General features: G+C 33.0%; 1 protein-coding gene across 10 annotated transcripts in view; it reads left to right on the top strand.

Annotated features, from left to right (window-relative positions):
* LOC141459325 (uncharacterized) overlaps window positions 1-20,141 on the top strand; it is a 799,141-nt gene that overhangs the window by 674,144 nt on the left and 104,856 nt on the right. For all 10 annotated transcript variants that reach the window (XR_012461442.1, XM_074138280.1, XM_074138274.1 and 7 more), the window contains one exon: window positions 16,002-16,061. Coding sequence is in view for 9 of the 10 variants with exons in the window: in XM_074138280.1 (XP_073994381.1) it covers window positions 16,002-16,061 (60 nt within the window). In the remaining variant the exon portion in view is untranslated. The remainder of the gene's footprint in view (window positions 1-16,001; window positions 16,062-20,141) is intronic.

Genomic DNA, 20,141 nt, shown 5'->3' with positions numbered 1-20,141 from the left:
TGGATAGGAGTTACCCCCGCCAGGTAATTACTGTTTATTAAAGGTAAATATTAAAAGTGAACTTATCCACAAAACTCGGCACCATCGCAGAATAATCTGCCTGCTGTCAGTCAATAATATTTGTTTTTCTTTCACTTATTTAATCTGTGAAGATGGCTGATTTAGAAAAGATTTTCAGCGCAATCAGTTCATTAAAAATGAGTGTTGATGACAACATAAAAAAAACCGACGAAATTAAAAATATGTTGGTTGAAACAAATAAAAAGTTCGACTTAATGGAAAAGGAGATAACAACGATAAAAAAAGAGTGTACCGAACTAAAAAAGTTAAATAAGAGACAGAGTATAAAAGTAAAATTACTAGAAAAAGAAGCTCGAGCAAAAAATTTGGTGTTGTACGGTTTAAAGATCGAGTCCGATAATATGAAGGATGTGTTATCAGAAATTGTACAAGTATTTAATTCTAAATTAGAAGTCAGTTGTTTGGAATCTGACATTACTTATATTCGTAAGCTGGGAAACAGTCCTAATAAGCCCACTTTGTTGATTAGATTTGAAAGTGAAAAAAAAAGAAACGAGATTTTGTATAAGAGATTTAGTTTAAAAGGAACAAATTTGGTTGTAACGGAGGACTTCCCCAAAGAAATTAGAGAAGAAAGAAGAGTTTTATATAAATATTATCAACTGGCTAGAGAAAAAGGTGAAGATACGAAGATGCGTTACGATTATGTTGTTGTCAACTCAAATAAATTTTTCTATGAAGATATAGTGAACGCCAGCGGGGCTACCAAAACATCGCAGAAGAAGAAAAAAATAACGCCAAAAAAAAGATCTACAAGGAAAAGGAGTAGTGAAAAGGAAACATCGCAGACAGAAGACTCCAGCCGCCCCTCTACGCCGAGAACTAGCCAATTAATTCAATGGTTGAACACACCAGATCGAAACAAACTAGAGCAGGTATTGAAAAAAGTAAAAACGTCAAGGGATAGGCCTATTTCGGAATAGCAACTAACACCTCATTATCCAAAAAATAGAAAGCATGAAAAGAGTAATGCAACTGAACAGTATTCCAAAACAATATTTCTAAAGGTAGCGTTTCTTAACATAAACGGCTTTAATAATATGTTTAACTTAGATAAAACGGAATGTATAGAATTTCAGTCATTCGATGTTATCTGTTTGTCAGAAAGTTGGTTAATTAATGAGCCCAAACCCCTGACATATTTGCAAAATTATAATTTAATTACAGCCAGCGCAATAAAGGAAAAATCTAAAGGTCGCCCAAGCGGAGGCCTAATGATTTATATTAAGAAAGAATTCAAATGTGAAGTATTAGAGATCTCCCTCTTTTGGATATTTATAAAAGTTATGTTGGGTAACTCTGAAATGATAATAGGTAGCGTCTATTTCAGACCAAGCGATAACATCGAATATGTATTGGAAATGTTTTACGATAGCTTGCTACAAATTAGTGACAAATTTTCCGATTTAGAAATATTTATCGGTGGGGACTTTAATTGTAGAGTAGGGGAACTGGACAATGATGACATATATGTTTTCGAAAATTCCGAATTGTATGCTAATAGGTGTTCATGTGACTTAATTGAAAACAAAAGAGGTTCAGAATTAATGAATACTATGAAAATGTTTGGATTTTACTTGATTAATGGTAGAAGTTTAAGCGATCGTGAAGGAAATTTTACGTTCATAGGCGCTAATGGGTGCAGTACCATAGACTTAATTTGGGCTAACTGTCAGGGAGTATATAAAATTAAAGATATGATTGTATCACACTCTATTGTTATATCCGACCATCTTGCCTGCATTCTATTTATTGATGATATAAGTGCATCACCTGTATTTGATGACATTGCTTTAAAAAAGAATACTATAGAGGGTACTAAACAATTGTTGGAATGGAGTGACGATAGTTTAAAAGTGTATATTAGCTCCTTCCCTAACTTAAACGAGTTTGAAAATCTGTCGACGGAGGAAATGTGTAACGCTTTGATTCAAAATATTAAACAGGCGGCTGATAACTTAAATCTGGTGAAAACAAAAACAAGCTATAATAAAGGGTTCCAGAAAAATCGGTATAATAAAGTGTGGTTTAATTCAGAATGTCAAAAGGCTAAACTGCGAATGAAACGGTCACTAAAATTATTCAAAAAAAATAAATTCGATAACAACGTTAAATCGGCATTTTTGCAAAATAAAAGGGAATTTAAGTTGATAATCGCAGAAACAAAAAAAAAATATTATTATGATCTGAATTTAAAATTACTAAATACAAATAATAGTAAAGAATTCTGGACTGTAGTATCGAAACATAAATATTCAAACAGGGCAAATAATAATAAAATAGAACTGAGTGATTGGAATAAATACTTTCGGAGTTTGTACCCAGATAAACATATAGCCGATTTCAGGGTTTTGGATGTAACACACCCATTTTTCGATGTACATTTCAGTAAAAATGAAATAATAAATGGTTTGAAACAATTTAAAGACAAAAAAACGCCTGGCCCGGACGGGTTACCTATAGAATTCTTAAAGAATTTGCCGTTACACTGTATAATTTTTATTAGGAATTTGTTTAATAAAATTTTAGATACCGAGAAAATCCCTGAAACGTGGGGTAATAGTTATAGAATTCAATTATTTAAAAAGGGAGACCCTGAAAACCCAGAAAATTATAGAGGAATTACACTAATGAACAATCTGACTAAATTATTTACACGAGCTCTAAGTAATCGATTGGTCGATTGGTTAGAATACGGAAATCCGCTCACACAGACTCAAAATGGTTTTCGAAGGGGAAGGAGTTGTAGGGATAGCATTTTTTCTTTGTCGTCATTAATTTGTATTAATCTGAGGCATAAAAAGAGAAAATTATATTGTACGTTCGTCGACTTTGAGAAGGCTTTCGATTCGCTAGAAAGAAATATACTGTGGCGAAAACTATATAATTACGGCGTCAGTAGAAAATTTATTCAAATTCTGGTTAGTCTTTATAATAATATGCACACTAAGATTAGAAGGGAAAACGAATTCAGTGAGTCATTCTTTATAAGTAAAGGAGTTTTACAAGGCGACACAATATCACCGTATTTATTCTCGATATTTATCAGCGATCTCGAGGTCTTTTTCGGAGAAAACGGATGTGCAGGCGTTAATATCGATAACAAGAATAGTATCTCAGTCTTACTTTATGCTGACGATATTGTGCTTTTATCAGATACGCCTATAGAGGCTCAAAGAAAAATTAACGTACTAACAAAGTATTGTGTAATTAACTCACTTAAAGTTAATATTAAAAAAACTAAAATGATAATTTTTCAGAAAAAAGGAAGAAGAAAAGATGAGCAATTTATTTATGACAAGAATGCTAAAATAGAAATTGTGAAGTCCTTCTCTTATCTGGGTGTTAAATTCAGTAATTCGGGGGTATTTCTAAATGCATGTAAAATGGCGTCTAACAAATGTTTAGCCGCGATTGCATCTGTCAGACAAATTTTAATAAGCACAAAATGCACTTCTTGGGAAGCTAAGATGCTCTTATATAATAACATTGTAAAAAACAACTTACTTTATGGTAGTGAAATTTGGGCGCTTAGATATTTTGATTGTATAGAACAAACGCAAGTAAAATTCCTTAAACAGCTGTTAGGTGTTCCTTTAACAACCCCAGGGTATATGCTGCGTACAGAGTGTAATGTATTGAAACTAAGTGCTAGTGTACTTAAGAGAGCTATCGACTGGTGGTGTACTTTGTTATCAATGCCTAATTATAGAATAGAAAAGCAGTGTTATAGCAGATTGGTGGAGTTAGACTCATCTGTTAATAACGATGTCAATTATAATTGGGTCAGCCAAATTAAACATATTCTTGGTGATTTGGGCTGTGAGTGGTTGTGGATGGAACAGTGCCCACAAACAGTTAAACAATTCAGGCAGCAATTAATAGAAAAGTTTAATGAAACAATCAGGCAAGATGATCGGGATAGGATTCAAACTTCCTCCTATAATGGAACATTTAAAAATATTAAATTAAACATTAATAGGCCCAGTGACTATTTGCTTTTCAACGGTGTACCATTTGTAAAAATTTCACTAATTTGTCAATTAAGAATGATTAACGAAAAAAGAATTAGTTTATATTATAACCATAATAGACACTGTTGGAACGCAGACGATATTTGTACAATGTGTAATACACTGGAGGAAGAGAGTTTAGGACACTTTCTGTTCAATTGTCCGCTTTATAGCGCTCTAAGGAAGCTGTATGTTGACAAATATACACAGAATGGCGATAAAAGTGTTCAACTTACACACCTACTCACAATTAAAAATGCCCAACAGGTAAACGACATTTTCAGTTACTGTTCAGCTGCACTTAAGTTAAGAGCTTTTATTTTCAACGAGTAATATTACGAATTATTATCAAAAAAACGAAAAAAAAAAAAAAAAAAAAAAATTTGGTTTGTTTATTTCAATATATAGTTTTATTTTTATACCTAATAAAAAGAAGAGATTGTTTTCATTTTTATTCTTTATATTTCTTTTGTATACTTATTATGTCTTGTTTATTCAGATTAATCAAGTGTAATTGTACGTGCAACTCCCACTGTATACCGAATGGTTGTAACAGTTGTATATAAATAAATAAAAAAAATTTGTAATATAAAACACAACTATTTGCAAGAAAATGACTAATAAAATATAAAATGAAGTGTTAGCACTTACAAGACCTTTTCTTACAGTTCTAAATCCCAAATTAACTTCAGTTTAAGTAATATTTAAGCCGTTCGCTGTACAAATCGATTAACTCCACTTTTTGAAGTATCTCAAATTTGAATGGAAAAGTAAGGGAGAGGGGGCACATTTTACAGAATTTACATTTTCTGCTCACAGAGTGCACCAGAATCGTATTATTGAACCTTTTTATTTTGTTTTCTACAACTTTCAAGTCTTCTTAACAGATCTATATCAATAACAGTTGGTACTTTACATACATATCTATATTTTTTTAATTTAAAAATGTTGTGTCAAATGTTAATATCTGCCCCCACTGGTGGGGTAGCTTTGAACACAATATAAAATAGAAAGAAATGATATTACTTTACTCTGAATCTACCTTCTATCAGTTATTTCTCTCACTACTACATTACTTTCTCTTTTAAACCACTGAAATCTAGTTCGGGATGTTGTACCCGAAGTGTGATGGGTTTAGGAATTTGAACAAAATATTCGGTTTGTTACGCTTCTTAATGTAGCTTCGGACCACTTTCCCCTTCTCTGGGATTAAACCCAAAAAAAAGTCACAAACTTGCAGGTCGGTAGGGCACATTTTAACTGTGATGTTGAAATGTGCCCCCTCTCCTTCCATAAAAGAAAATATAATATCCAACACTTTTTTGCAAGCAAATAGACTTTTGTAAATACTTGATTTAAAAATACGAATTCCAAATGTTAATATGGACTAACAATACTTACACCTTGTCCACTACAATCTTCTACAATACACTTCAAAAGCTGCAACAAAAATTTTACTTCTACCTTACAAAATATAACATTCCTCAATTCTGACTTTACCAAACGATGAAAATGAAGGAAAACTCTGTCAGAATTATACAACAGGTCTACCACCAAATATGGAGAAAATTACCAATCATAAATGTTTTAAATATCCCGTACTTGGTACAGACATAGTTTTTTGTATTTATAATAAAGTTCCCAAATAATAAAGATTAACACCAGTAAGCGACAAAACTTTTTTGACCATTGAATAATAAATAATTTATTTCAGAAGCCATTTTGATTAACTCCGTGTTCTAATAATCATTCAACAATCATTGCAATAATTCAACTCAAATTCAGTAGCAGGCGCTGAATGATAACGTAAAAATTTATTTGAATTTATATTATAAATGGAATTTTTAGAAAACAATGTACATTATTTCATAGTTTCATTATTTTAATTAAAAAAATTAAGTAGCAATAATACGCTGTAGTTGACTACAATTGTTGTGCAACTTATTTTAATGACATAATGGAGGTTTTTTTTTTCATCAAAGTTAATTAATTAATAATAATTAAAAAATAAAATGGTTATTTTCTTTTTGTTACTTCTCCAAAAATTGATTAGTTTTGATTTATTAATTATTAACTTTGAAGAAAAAACCTCCATTATGTCATTAATGATCAGTTACACAAGCAATTGTTGTCAAGTAACTAAAAATTTGTCACAATTCTTTCCCACTTCCTTGTTTGAATAGTTCGAACGATTTTTGTAGCAATTTTAACTAGGCACCTCCCTATTGTACTTTACTCGTATTACTACTGCGTTTTATTGCTACTTTATTTTTTACTTCCGTTTTATTAAATAATAATTGTGAAAAACTAAAATGGTTACTTTTCTTTTTGTTCCTTCTCCAAAAATTGACATACGAGTGAATTAATAATTTGATATCAGTGAAAAGTCGGTTACGCAACATCCCAGTTTTCTGCATTTACACCCCTCTGTTCGGGATAGGGTTTTATTAAAAACCAAAAAAATCCATATGGTCTTAAAACTCAATAAATGCGCAACTTTTTCTGAAATTGGTTGACTCCTTGATTCATTAATCATTGAAAAAATGCAGTTGAAAATTTTAACGGAAGTCATCGAGAACGAATTTTTTAGACATTAAAGTAAAAATTTCATTGTTATAAAAAATGTTTTTGTTTTGAAGCTCTAGATTAAGCAGATTTATAGGAAATTTAATGCTCTTTCGTTTGAAATAAGCAGATTTGTTGTAGGATAAAAGATAGAAAAGTTACAACAGTATTTATGGTGAAAAACGCGAATATCGACGGAAAAGTTAAAAATGCAAATATGTTGGACACTATTGAGAATCGGGCCAAAGTGAAGAGAATATTTTTTGATGTTCATTATTTTTGGTGACTGATTCATAGTTTCACTAGGATGAAAAAATAATTGCCATTTCAGTCGTAATACATTTATTCTGTCGAGCTTTCGATCTAGGGACTAGGTCATATTTAGGGCTGTGGAACATATTTACAGATTGTTAACAATGATTCTATTAAAATGAATATGTATAATATAACGAAATTTACAAAAATTATTTACCTAAATATTACTTTGTAATAATATTTTAGTATAAACAGGACCACCATATGTTACCTCGGTGGTCCAAACCTTGGATTTAACTTTGCATAACGCACTATTTGCCTCTTATCGGAAATGGTAGGTAATAGAATGAAGTTCTCATTTTAGCTGATTTAGATCTTTAGGAGAAGATTGGTGTAGTTGGATGATGAGACCAGCAAGGGGGATGATGTGACATCTGTCCGGAATTGCAACTTCTCCGACTTGTCCATACAGGTGGCGCCCATTTGACCTGTCTAATGTTCAGCCAACCTCCGTATCATTTGCTGCCAGATATTAACTGCCGCCTTCTTTCTAAACTCATCCAACTCAATATCTGAACCTCAGCTAAACTGTTATACTTACTTTTATATTAAATGATACATCCAAAAGTTTTTGAAACTCTAGCCAATCCACGCTTACTTGGGTATTAACAGAGGAAAAATAAAGAAAGTAAGATGGAAGTTTAATAAGTTAGAAGCCATCTAACTTCTGGAGGTGTAATCAATAATTTTCATAGCTTTAGTGTGAACATGCACGATTTTCTCTTATTTTATTAACTAAAACTTCATTGTTTTTATTAATTGCTAATAAAAATTAATACCTCTGTGCCATCTTTAAATAATTCCGTCATTAACTTTATTTTCAAGTAAGAAAAACTATGATGGACCGACGACTGTATCGTGAACAAAAACAAATTTTCCTCTTATTAATTCTACAATGAATTCTGCTTCGGCGGTACATATACTAATAATAATAATAATAATAGTAAGGCGCCACAGGGAAGGGATTAGCTATGAGGTTAGCATACTGGACTCCCACGCGGAGGTCCCGGGTTCGAATCCAGCAGCTGACCCTTAGATTTTCTCTTCCTAGGAGCTTCTTACAGCTCACTGTCCGGTGATGGACAGTGTTGTCTGTAACGAGAGAACACTGTCCGGAGGCCGGCAGTTCACTAAAAAAAGCTCCGGGCGCCAATAACCTTAGATGTTGACGCGCCTTAAATCATAATAAAAAAAATAAAAATAAAAAATAAGGCGCCACGATAGCCGAGCGGTTAGAGGCGAGACCTGTAAAGCTAATATGTATTGTGGTACTGGGTTCGATTCCTGGTCTGTAGGCCTTGGATTTTATTTAATGGTTAATAAAAAAAATTTACAGTAAAGTATGTTTGCTAGTCGCCTCCGTCCACGACACCTAATTAGTAGTTGGACGTTAAGCCCCGCCTGAAAAAATAGGCAATTACTTTACTTTACTTTACTTAGTAATAATAATCATAATAATTATAGTAATAATAATAATAAATCAGTGGCCGAATAATAGGGGAAGAATTTAAAAGTTACATTTAATAGAATAAATAAACTAAAAAGTTATGTACTGTGAAAATAGTTATAGTAGTCTTAAAAATTTGCTTATTCAGCGCTGCTTGTGGACAAATTAAGCCATCAAAGACTGAACATTGTGCATATTCAGCGTAATCATTACTAACTTTCTGTAATTAATACAGGAGCTCTACAGAACTTTTATCTTCTGCAGCAGATAATTAAAGTACCTGAGATTATAATCTATTTTAATTTATTCGTATTGGTTTCATATAAATTATCACGCAAATGTCCCAGAAATTTAGCATCACTTTTAAACGTAACTGGCTAGTAAAGGTTACTCAGTGTATGTAAAGCCGTTAACTTTTAAAAAATTTTAAATAATCACGTTTTTAGTCACTTGAAATTATTTCCTCAATGTGTAGTTCAAATGCAGATGCAGTTATGACCAACTTTTTCTATTAAAGTAAATGATTTATATTTGTGAAGCAGTTATACGAAGGTCGTTTAAAAAGTCCGTGCAAAAATAAAAACTGCTTAATTTTTGGGGGTAAACCTTTTTTATTTTTCAACATAGTCTCCTTTTAGGCTTATACACTTCGTCCAACGCTAATCTACTTTGTTGATCTCTTCCGAATAATAGGATTTGTCCAAGTCTGAAAAATAGCCATTCGTTTCTGCAATCACCTCATCGTTTGAATAAAATCTTTTTCCCGCCAGCCATTTCTTCATATTGGGGAACAAATAGTAGTCCGAGGGAGCCAAGTCTGGAGAATAGGGGGGATGTGAAACGAGTTGGAACCCTATTTCCATTAATTTTGCGACCACAACTGCTGAGGTGTGAGCTGGTGCGTTGTCGTGATGGAAAAGGACTTTTTTGTGGGCGTTTTTCTTGCAGCTCGGTTTTCAAACGGTCCAATAACGATGAATAATATGCACCTGTAATAGTTTTACCCTTTTCCAGATAGTCGATGAGGATTATTCCTTGCGAATCCCAAAAGACAGTCGCCATAATCTTTCCAGCCGAAGGAACGGTCTTCGCCTTTTTTGGCGCAGATTCCCCCTTGGTAACCCATTGTTTAGATTGTTCTTTGGTCTCAGGAGTGTAGTGATGTATCCATGTTTCATCCACAGTGACGAAACGACGCTTAAAGTCCTGCGGATTCTTCTGGAACAGCTGCAAAACGTCCTTGCAACACTTCACACGATTTCGTTTTTGGTCAAGCGTGAACAATCGCGGCACCCATCTTGCGGATAGCTTTGTCATGTCCAAATGTTGATGCAAAATATTATGTACCCGTTCATTCGAGATGCCCACAGCACTAGCAATCTCACGCACCTTCACTCTTCTGTCATCCATCACCATATCATGGATTTTATCAATGATTTCTGGAGTAGTAACCTCAACAGGGCGTCCAGAACGTTCAGCGTCACTTGTGCCCATATGGCCACTCCGAAAATTTTGAAACCACTTATAAACTGTTCTAATCGAAGGTGCAGAGTCACCATAATGTTTATCAAGCTTCTCTTTAGTCTCCTGAGGCGTTTTGCCTTTCATAAAGTAGTGTTTAATCAACACACGAAATTCTTTTTCGTCCATTTTTTGAAAATCACTCGACTTCCTCGATTCAAACGAATGCCAAACACAAAGAAATAGACCGATCTGGCTGAAACTTGGTGTGTGTTCTTCCAAGAGACGCTACTAATTAAACATAACCTCGATACGCGCCAGTAGTGCTATCTCTCTCTGACTTTGCACGGACTTTTCAAACGACCCTCGTACATGTATGGTAATTAGTGGTAACCGAATGAGCATTTTTGTTTTTTAATTAAACTTAAAAAACCCAAAAAATTATATAATAAGTACAGTTTTATAATGTGCAATAAGTATAAGTAAAGTACAATGTTTGTAGGCATTGTCAAGTGCTTTGAAGCTGCTTCAGTAAGCCTGTTCTGGTTTGAATGGTTTAATAGATTAATTTGCTTAATGCAGAAAACTGGGATTTTGCGTAACCGACTTTTCACTACTAATTTACTCAAATGTCAATTTTTGGAGAAGGAACAAAAAGAAAAGTAACCATTTTAGTTTTGGACAATTATTATTTAATAAAACGGAAGTAAAAAATAAAGTAGCAATCGGTTACGCAAAATCCCAGTTTTCTGCATTTACACCCCTCTGTTCGGGGTAGGGTTTTATTAAAAACCAAAAAAATCCATATGGTCTTGAAGCTCAATAAATGTGCAACTTTTCCTGAAATTATGTGACTTCTTGAATCATTTATCATTGAAAAAATGCAGTTTAAAATTTTAACAGAAATCATCGAGAACGAATTTTTTAGACATTAAAGTAAAAATGTCATTGTTATAAAAACGTTTTGAGGCTCGGTATTGAGCAAATTTACAGGAAATTTAATGCTCTTTCGTTTGGAATAAGCAGATTTGTTGTAGGATAAAAGACAAAAAGGTTACGGTCGTTTTTATGGTGAAATACGCGAACATCGACGGAATAGTTAAAAATGCAAATATCTTGGACTCCATTGAGAATCGGGCCAACGTGAAGAGAATATTTTTTGTTGCATTTGAGCTGCTGAATCACCTCCCAAAGTTTCGACCACTCCTCCGTATACACCCTGTATTCTTCTACCTCCTTATACAGGCAGGGTGATCCATTTAAAACGCACCAATCGCTAATAATTTTTTAGGAAAGCGGAAATCCGGAAAAATTCATTGAGTAAACTCTATGTTTTTTTTTTTTGGTCTAGTTATCAAATTTTCTACTCCTGATGCTGTATCTTCATTTTTGGCGGAGTTACGGCGAAAAAACTGATCAAGATTTCATAAGGACCACTGGTTTTGTCAATGATTATGAAAACTAAATAAGAAACTGTGAAAAATGACGTTAACCCCATTTCGATATCCCTAATATTTGTCGAGATATTTAAGATCAAAGTTACAATTTTATCTTATTGTCTTTCAGTTGCTTTTATTTGATGATAAAACAAATTTATCCTGATTCGCCCACAACCATTACATTGCAATACATTTTTTAAAAATCTTCAATTATTATTTTTTTTGTTCTTGGCGTCACCAATAACATTTTTTTTGCAGTCAGAGGACCTCCCAAAATGTGTATTTCTGGTGGAAAATTAATACAAAAAACCGATCACGTAAAACCAGTGGTCCTTATGAAACCTAGTTTATTTAATGGGTTTTTCCAGATTTCCGTTTTCCTAAAAAGTTATTAGCGATTGGTGCGTTTTAAATGGATCACCCTGTATACCTATTGAACTGGTCCACCACTCTTTTACACACACAAACTCTCTCAGAGTGTGTAAGTGTGAATTGATGTGTTTATGTGTGTGTCAATGCATCTAGGTTTTTTGTAAACTTCTAATATAAATTACACACAGTAAGATTTACAACTTAATTTTCTTTTTTCATCATTTTACCAGTAAAAATCGTTTCAGACTAGTTCTTAGGATGGGGTTGTTTGTTACGGTAATTTTTTTAGCTTAATGAACGTTTAGTGTAATGCAGTGTATAACATTGATAAGAATTAATACACCTCAAATGTTCTAAGTTTGCAGTAAATAAGTTAGAACCTTATGAATAGGGAACGGATTCGTATGTATTTACATATTAAAACTGTCCGGTAGGACAGTTGTATAAGGGTTGACCATCAAAAACTGCACGAAAAAGCGTAACGTTGAAAAACACCCAACTTTGACAATTTTTTGCTATTTTTCTATAAAAGATAAAATTCCCAAATTTTCTTTAAATCTTACTCCGAACCCTCCTTTATAACTGTAATTTTTTTGCAACCACCCAGATCTAATAGGTTTCGAGAAAAAAGTTGCCGAAAATGAGCAAAAACGGCTTTTTCAAAAAATGTTCTTGTTCTTGTTCTTGTTGTTGTTGTTGTTGTTGTTGTTGTTCTTCTTCTTCTTCTTGTTACCTTTTTTGTAAACAACGTAGCGCCTAAACGCGCGAACCGATTTTCATGAATGAGGTGTCATTCGATTCGGAATTTTATGTAGATGTGCCTTTTGGGGGTCTCGACGCTGTACATCGAATGGGAGAGGAGTTAGCCCCCTTTATGTAAGGCCCCCTCCAAAATTATTATTACTAATAACTCTGTAAATCTTGACCCGATTTTGATAGAATTTGGTAGGATGATAGAGTTAGGGCTCCCCTACGTAACAATAAAGCGACGATCTGCTCTTACACTTGTTAAGGGGAAGTATAGCAATCGTTTCAAATTATCGACACGTGAACCGATATTCATGAATGAAGTGTCATTCGAATCGAAATTTTGTACAGATTTGCACTTTAAAAGTCTCGACGCTATGCCTCATAAGGAGGGAAGTTTGCCCCACCCAAATAAGGCCCTTTCTAAAACTATTATTACCAATATTTCTATAACGCTTAGTCCGATTTTGATAAAATTTAGCACGAAAAAGTGATGAAAGCTCCTCTACGTGGCTGTGAAGTGCCATCATGCTCTTACACCTACTAAGAGAAGTACTGCAATCGTTAAAATTATCAATGAGTGAACCGATTTACATCAATGAATTGTCGTTCGATTCAAAATCTTTGCCTTTTAGGGAGAAGTACTGTAATCGCAGTTTATTTTTTTTGCTCCTCTTAAAAGGAAGTACTGAAATCGCAGTTTAATTTTGCTATTTACGTACCTTCCTATTTTATTCAAAACGCTTTCTAAAAAAAATTGTTATTGAGGATGGTTTGGGGACCGCAACTATAATCATTCTTTAAAAAGATCTCTCCAGTGGTAGTTACGGTTCCGATTTAACACCTTATCAGGTTATAATGATAGAATAGCTTATTCCAAATTTTAAAAAATCTGTAAAGCAGACGTAACTTTGCAAATAGACAAAAAGGAAAATCTATCCAAAAGGTACAAAAATCTCCTTAACAAAAACTTACAGTTTTAAAAGTTAAGTATAAGGGTTGATTAAACGCCAAAAGGTACACAAATCAGCAGTTCCCAACATTTCATTAATACTTCATTGATATAATTTAAGTAATTTTACTGCATTAACTTTTCCTTCACATTTTTTAGAATTTATTAGATGTCACAGACCCTTATGCTGGCCAGTTCATTCATAATATTATTTTGTTACAATTATGATAAAATGTATATTATATCTTCGTAATTAAACAGGTTTTTATTTTAACTCTATTCCAAATTATTCTTCTGATTTCTCTTTAATGTGCCCTTTATTCTGAGTAGTCACATATACATGCATGTTAAAGTAGAAAAAGACTAAGTTAGAGTCGGCTACTGTTTAAATTTGAATCACAGAGGATTCAAAACAATATTTCAGTCTTGAATTCGTCTTACCGAAATATTCGTGAGCACAAATAACATACAGTTAATAACAAGTAGATTATTCAACAATATTTACTCATTTCTCAATTGTAATTTAATTTAGTCCCCCTAATTTTACTTATGGTAAAATACTGGAATAATTAGCTGTCCTAAAAATATGCATATCTTTATTTTCTTTATTTTATATTAAAACTGTCCGGTAGGACATATATATAACATTGTGGGAAGAACACCTAGATTGAGAATGTAATTGAAGAAAACTATATTATTTGCGATAAAGCCAGATAATTTATTACCTATTATTATAAACGATTGACTACTACTAAAGTAACAATTACTTTAATCGAAGAATGAACTTAAACCAATGATTTTTATTTAAAAATAAAAATAAATAAATAAAATCATTGATGTATGTTGGTGTAAGCATTTTTTAAAAAAGTTTATGAATTTTTTAGCCTCATATTTTTTTAATCTTTTTTATAACGTTTTCTTTTTCACCTGTGATTAATAGTTTGATTATTATAGATAAATAGATATTACAGTCAATCTAAGTTAAATGGTGTGCTACTTGAGTAAATATTTTGTAGACGAAAATGGCCAGCATAAGGGTCTGTGACATCTAATAAATTCTAAAAAATGTGAAGGAAAAGTTAATGCAGTAAAATTACTTAAATTATATCAATGAAGTATTAATGAAATGTTGGGAACTGCTGATTTGTGTACCTTTTGGCGTTTAATCAACCCTTATACTTAACTTTTAAAACTGTAAGTTTTTGTTAAGGAGATTTTTTTCTAGGCAATTTACAGATGTTTTTCAACTAGAAGTCATACTGACACTTTTTAAGCCGTTTGAGTCTACTTTTATTTCACATATTTCCACATATTTGGATGTTATCGCATATTTATACATATTTGATTAAAATAAATAAATATTTCTACATATTTAATCAAAATATGTCCATATTTTTCATTTTGGGCATATTTTCATAATTGGGAGGTGGTTGACAGGAACTGTGAACCACAGACTGTGAATCACAGTGGTTAAAAAAGTGTTTTTAAAAGCACCAAGTCGCATTAAAATGCTAAAAGATCTCTATCCAGACTTGTGTCTTCCACCAGAACCAATATTGACAAGATGGGGTACTTGGCTGGAAGCAGCTCAGTATTACTATGAAAACTACAATAAAATCAAGAATGTCCTTTCACATCTCGAAGACGAAGCAGTAGCGATAAATACAGCCAAGTCTTTATTCGAGAAACCTAATTTATGGAACGACCTTGCATTCATTTCTGACAATTGCGTATTTCTTGCACAAGCCATTACCCAACTTGAGTCCCAAAATGTTCGACTGACAGAAAACGTGTCCAACGTTAAAAAAGTCATCGAAAAGGTGGAAGGAATACCTGGGAGTAAGGGAGATCTGATCAGATCAAAACTGGTAGAAGTACTGAGCAAGAACAAAGGGTGGGAGACCATCTGCCAGATTTCTGATATTATCAGTGGAACAGAAGTCACCTCAGAACATCGTGTACCCTTTACAACTTCTTTCAGCAAGGCACCTATAACATCTGTAGATGTTGAACGATCTTTTAGTCGTTATAAGTCCATCTTACGCCCAGATCGTCGTCACTTTACGTTCCAACATTTGAAATTTCATGTGGTTGCAAACAATTTCGAAGAGTGAAGTTTTCAAAATTGAAATCTTTTTATAAATAGTGAAAATGTTCTTTGTTGTATAAATCATTATAACTTGTAAAAACAAATTATTTTGTTCCTAATAAATTATTATAAATTGTAAAAATATTCTTTTCTTGTATAAATAATTATAACTTGCCCCCCCCCCAAAAAAATCTATTTTCATAAAAAAAAATGTCCATTTTACTTAAATATTCCAGAAAATATTTTAAGAAAATCACATATTTTCCACATAATTGACGAAAATAAATGCATATTTTAATTAAATATTTGGCATTTTTAAATACATAAAAATCCGTTCCTTACTTATGAATATTAGTAAATAGTATGCACATGGTTTTGTTTAAAGTTTGAGTAGAAACAATAATATATTTGACATATATTGAGTGTATAGTTCTATATACTTACTAATTAAGTATTAACAAATTATTGGGTGAATTAATTAATTATTATTGGGTAAAAAGTATGGTTTTGTTTTTTCAAGGTGGTGGTTGCCGCACAATCAGAACTGAAGCGGATGTTGATTTGGGAGTGGATTTAATTGGTAAGTTATTCTAAATACATTCATAATTATTGTGAAGTCTTTTATTTCCTCTTAATCCTAATAAGATTCTCCAGGGATGGACTGAATTTTAATTATAAATTTTTAGGATTAAACTAGCGAGGATTCGGTCATAATAAAAAACAACAACTCCTTCTTTACAGCCAACGTTTCGACAAATTTATTGTCTTCCTCAGGGCCTGGATATTACAAATAAATGACACAATAATTAGACTATTGAAACACAGGAATAGAAAAAATACATAATATCTTATTTAAAAAAAACTATTAGAACTGATATCAGTTACAATTTGCTTGGTTTTGCGAGTTGGTTGAGTTACAGAAGAAAACTGAGAACCATAGAATGGAGAACAGGTATACGAGGTGTGGCTATTAAATAACGAGACTACTGCTGTAAAACATTTTATTTTAAATTTATACATATTTAGTTATTATCACCTTCAATATACACCTCTCCCCTATCCCTACAACGCTCCATGCGAATTTACCATTGTTCGAAACAGTGCTGGCGAGTCTTTTTCTATGAGCTCCTGCATGATGCGTGCCGCTTTTTCTTTCACAACTTCAACGGACTGAAATCCTGTTCCTTTTAATGCAGATTTGACTTTGGGGGAACAGATCAAAAAGTCACATGGGGCCAGGCCAGGCGAATAAGGTGGATGGCCTAAAACTGGGATGTTGTACTTGGCTAGAAAAGTCTTGACAGACAATGCAGAGTGAGCCGGGCGCGTTGTCTTGATGGAGAACCCCATGACTTGTTCTTCCACAAATCGGGTCGTTTTTTCCTTACTCTTTTCACGGAGTTGAGCAAGCACCTCACGGTAGTAATGTTGATTAATTATAATCGATAGTTTCATCCGTTTTGGATGTGGAAGAGCGACCCGGGCGGTCATCATCTCCGACGTCTTCTCGGCCATCTTGGAAACGCTTGAACCTCTCAAAAACTCGCGCACGTGATAACCATTCATCGCCATAAACTTCTTTTAATAAAATATAAGTTTCAGTAGCGGTTTTATCAAGTTTTGATGTGAAATTTCACGACAATTCGTTGCTCTCCTACATGTGTAGTATCATGTTTTCAGCAAAACGAAACTAACACCTCTTACACAAACGACGGTTCCGGTCAAACAGATTTCTCTACAAACACGCTGCAATCGAAAGAGAAGTCTTTACGCTGCACAGCTGTCGGTCGTTAGGATTTGGCGCTTGCATAGTTCTTCTGTAGCAGCATCAGTCTCGTTATTTAATAGCCACACCTCGTATATCCAAGTATAACCATGTAAATTTTTAACGATTGTAATTTATATCATTTCCTACAGTTTTGTAATGGGGATGTTATGTATTTTTATTCCTGTGTTTCAATAGTCTAATTGTGTGTAATGAATTTGTAGTAGCCAGGCCCTGAGGTAGACAATAAATTTGTCAAAATGTTGGCGAATAAAGACAGAGTTGTTATTTATTTTGACCGAATCCTCGCTATTTCAATTCTAAAAATTAATAGTTTTACGATCTTTAATAGATAATAAAGATAATTATGAAAAATCTTGATATCTATTTCTTCAAACTTTAAAGTATTAAACTGAGTTTCACGACCAGCTATGTGGAATGGAACAATATTTCTTTTATTTAGGCAATTACTTTTACAGTATTGAGAGAGTAGGTTAAGATAGTTTTGTGTTTGTTGCCAAGAGGAAGACAATATTACTGATCGAACGCATTTAATAGCTTAAATAGATCTTTATTTTTATTCATATTAATACCAGAACGACCGTGGGAATTAAAATGTTCCAGAATATTAGAAATTTATAGAATAAATAACAGAGACCTTAGGACTTCTTCTTGATGTACTCTCATGGTTTTAGGTATTTCTTTGGAAGTGTATCTTCTTTCATTAGTAAGAATTTGGATTATTTTCTCTCTCACGTCCAGACAGTACAACCTATTCCATAATAAATTATGGATTAAAGAATCGAATGCTCTTTATAGGTCTACGAATTATTTCTTTATTTTTATTTCTTTCCACTTAAATTGAATGTTTAGTGCTAATATAAGCTTGAAAATAGTGCCGCTAGTTTTACTGAATGTTCACCCAGATAAATTAACCAGCTACCTAATGAGTATTTGTTGTGCAGACTTGTCGGGACACCAAAACTTGATATTCCAATTAGGTACTACCAATTCATCTAACCCAAAGGTTTCGGATTTATTTCATCAGCATCTTAAGCTGTTTTTTTTCACCACACACCACTCCGGGAGGAGCTTTTTTACAATTTTAAAGCACGAAACCCAACATCACCCTCAAACTCTCTAGAGAATATAAGAGAATCTAAGAAAAATGGAATGAAGCTAACAGCTATGCGAGCTATAATAATAAGGTTCTCTATTGTAAATCGTCTAATGTTCTGTAAGCTTTTGGTTAACTCGTTTGGTTGATAACCAGAAGCTTAGTATGGCTATGAGGATGATTGGGCTATCACAGGCAAGTCCCAGCCGGCATAGATTCGCCAATCTATCAACAGCGGACAGCAGTTCAACGCATGTCTGGAAGAATCTTAAATCGTCGTGCTCTCGTGATGGCTGATATATGGAGCGATGTCTTTCTATTAGAGAAGAAAAGCTTACAATAACCAGAGTAGGTACTCATTATGTCTTCTAACCCTACTCTGACTAGCAGACCTACTCTGACTTAAAAGTCATGGACTACTGCGCAAGTACAGCAGAATTCTTTAACGTTCAGGCTATTCATACACCACGTAATCCAAAATGCATTTTTTGAGCTAAAATGCAAAAATTTATTAAAGGCTATTAAAAGCAAGCTTCTCTTTATATGGAAAATATTTTTAGGTGGGTTCAGTCTTGGAGCTAGTTACGCCATTGTAAATACTTATCTTTTGGATAAGATGAGTGAATCATTTTTTAGTACCTATAAATAATAATGCTAATATATATATATCAGATTTTGTCGTTCTAAGTAGTTTTTAATACGCAGAGCTAACATTTAGGAAATTTATGGCAGTTTCATGGTGACAATATGGCCTGGTTGTAACAGTCGGATATCATTTTCTCTTCGGCAAGTTATCCTTCGCCATCATGGCTCTTCACGTATCGACAATGACTCTTAAAGTTCCTTTCAACAATGATAAATAACTATTAATCCTCTATGAAGCACTTCTTACTGCTGGCTATAGCGGCTGCTAATTGCTGTTGAAAGTAACACTGACTCCTTACCAAAAACTTCTTCGAGCAATAGCGTGCTAGGTAGGATTATTGTAGAATTTATTTAAACGTTTATAGTATAAAAACCAGTTTATAATATAAAAATATTTTATCAGCTGGAGTTTTCTTTCTATACTACGTAAGAAGTATTGCGATCGGATAAGTTTTCGATTTCGAGTTCCTCCAGAAATATCACTATACTAATTTCATACAAGTACAAAGTACAGCAATCGCCTATTTTTTGGGGGGCGGGGCTTAACGTCTAACTACCAATTAGGTGTGGTAGACGAGGGCGGAAGCTCATACTTAACTATAAAATTTTTTTTCTAACAAATAATGAAAACTATAAATTAAATCATCATAAATAAATAGCCAATATATTTTAACTTTTCAACAAGAACTCTTTAACTAGAATATTGCGATACCAGTTATAGAGCTAACTTATCTTTACAATTGGGTGAAGAAATCATTGCATTCTGAAGAATAGGAAAAGAGTTATAAAGGTTTGAAATAAGAAGGAATTTGTAAACCTCCAGAATTTAACCTTCAATATCTCATATTTACTATTATCACTAAAACAGTGTGATTTGTACCAGTTATAAAGCTAACTTATCTTTACAATTGGGTGAAGAAATCATTAAATTCTGAAGAATAGGAAGCGAGTTATAGAGGTTTGAAATATAAAGGAATTTGTAAACTTCCAGAATTTAACCTTCCATATCTCGTTAACTATTATCACTAAAACAGTGTGATTTATACCACTTATAAAGCTAACTTATCTTTACAATTGGGTGAAGAAATCATTGCATTCTGAAGAATAGGAAGCGAGTTATAGAGGTTTGAAAT

Source organism: Rhodnius prolixus, unplaced genomic scaffold, assembly GCF_049639745.1.
Source record: "Rhodnius prolixus isolate KJV_2025 unplaced genomic scaffold, Rpr scaffold_11, whole genome shotgun sequence".
NCBI lineage: Eukaryota > Metazoa > Arthropoda > Insecta > Hemiptera > Reduviidae > Rhodnius > Rhodnius prolixus.
The sequence above is the reverse complement of the archived record's forward strand: the minus strand, read 5'-3'. Positions and strand labels throughout refer to the sequence as shown.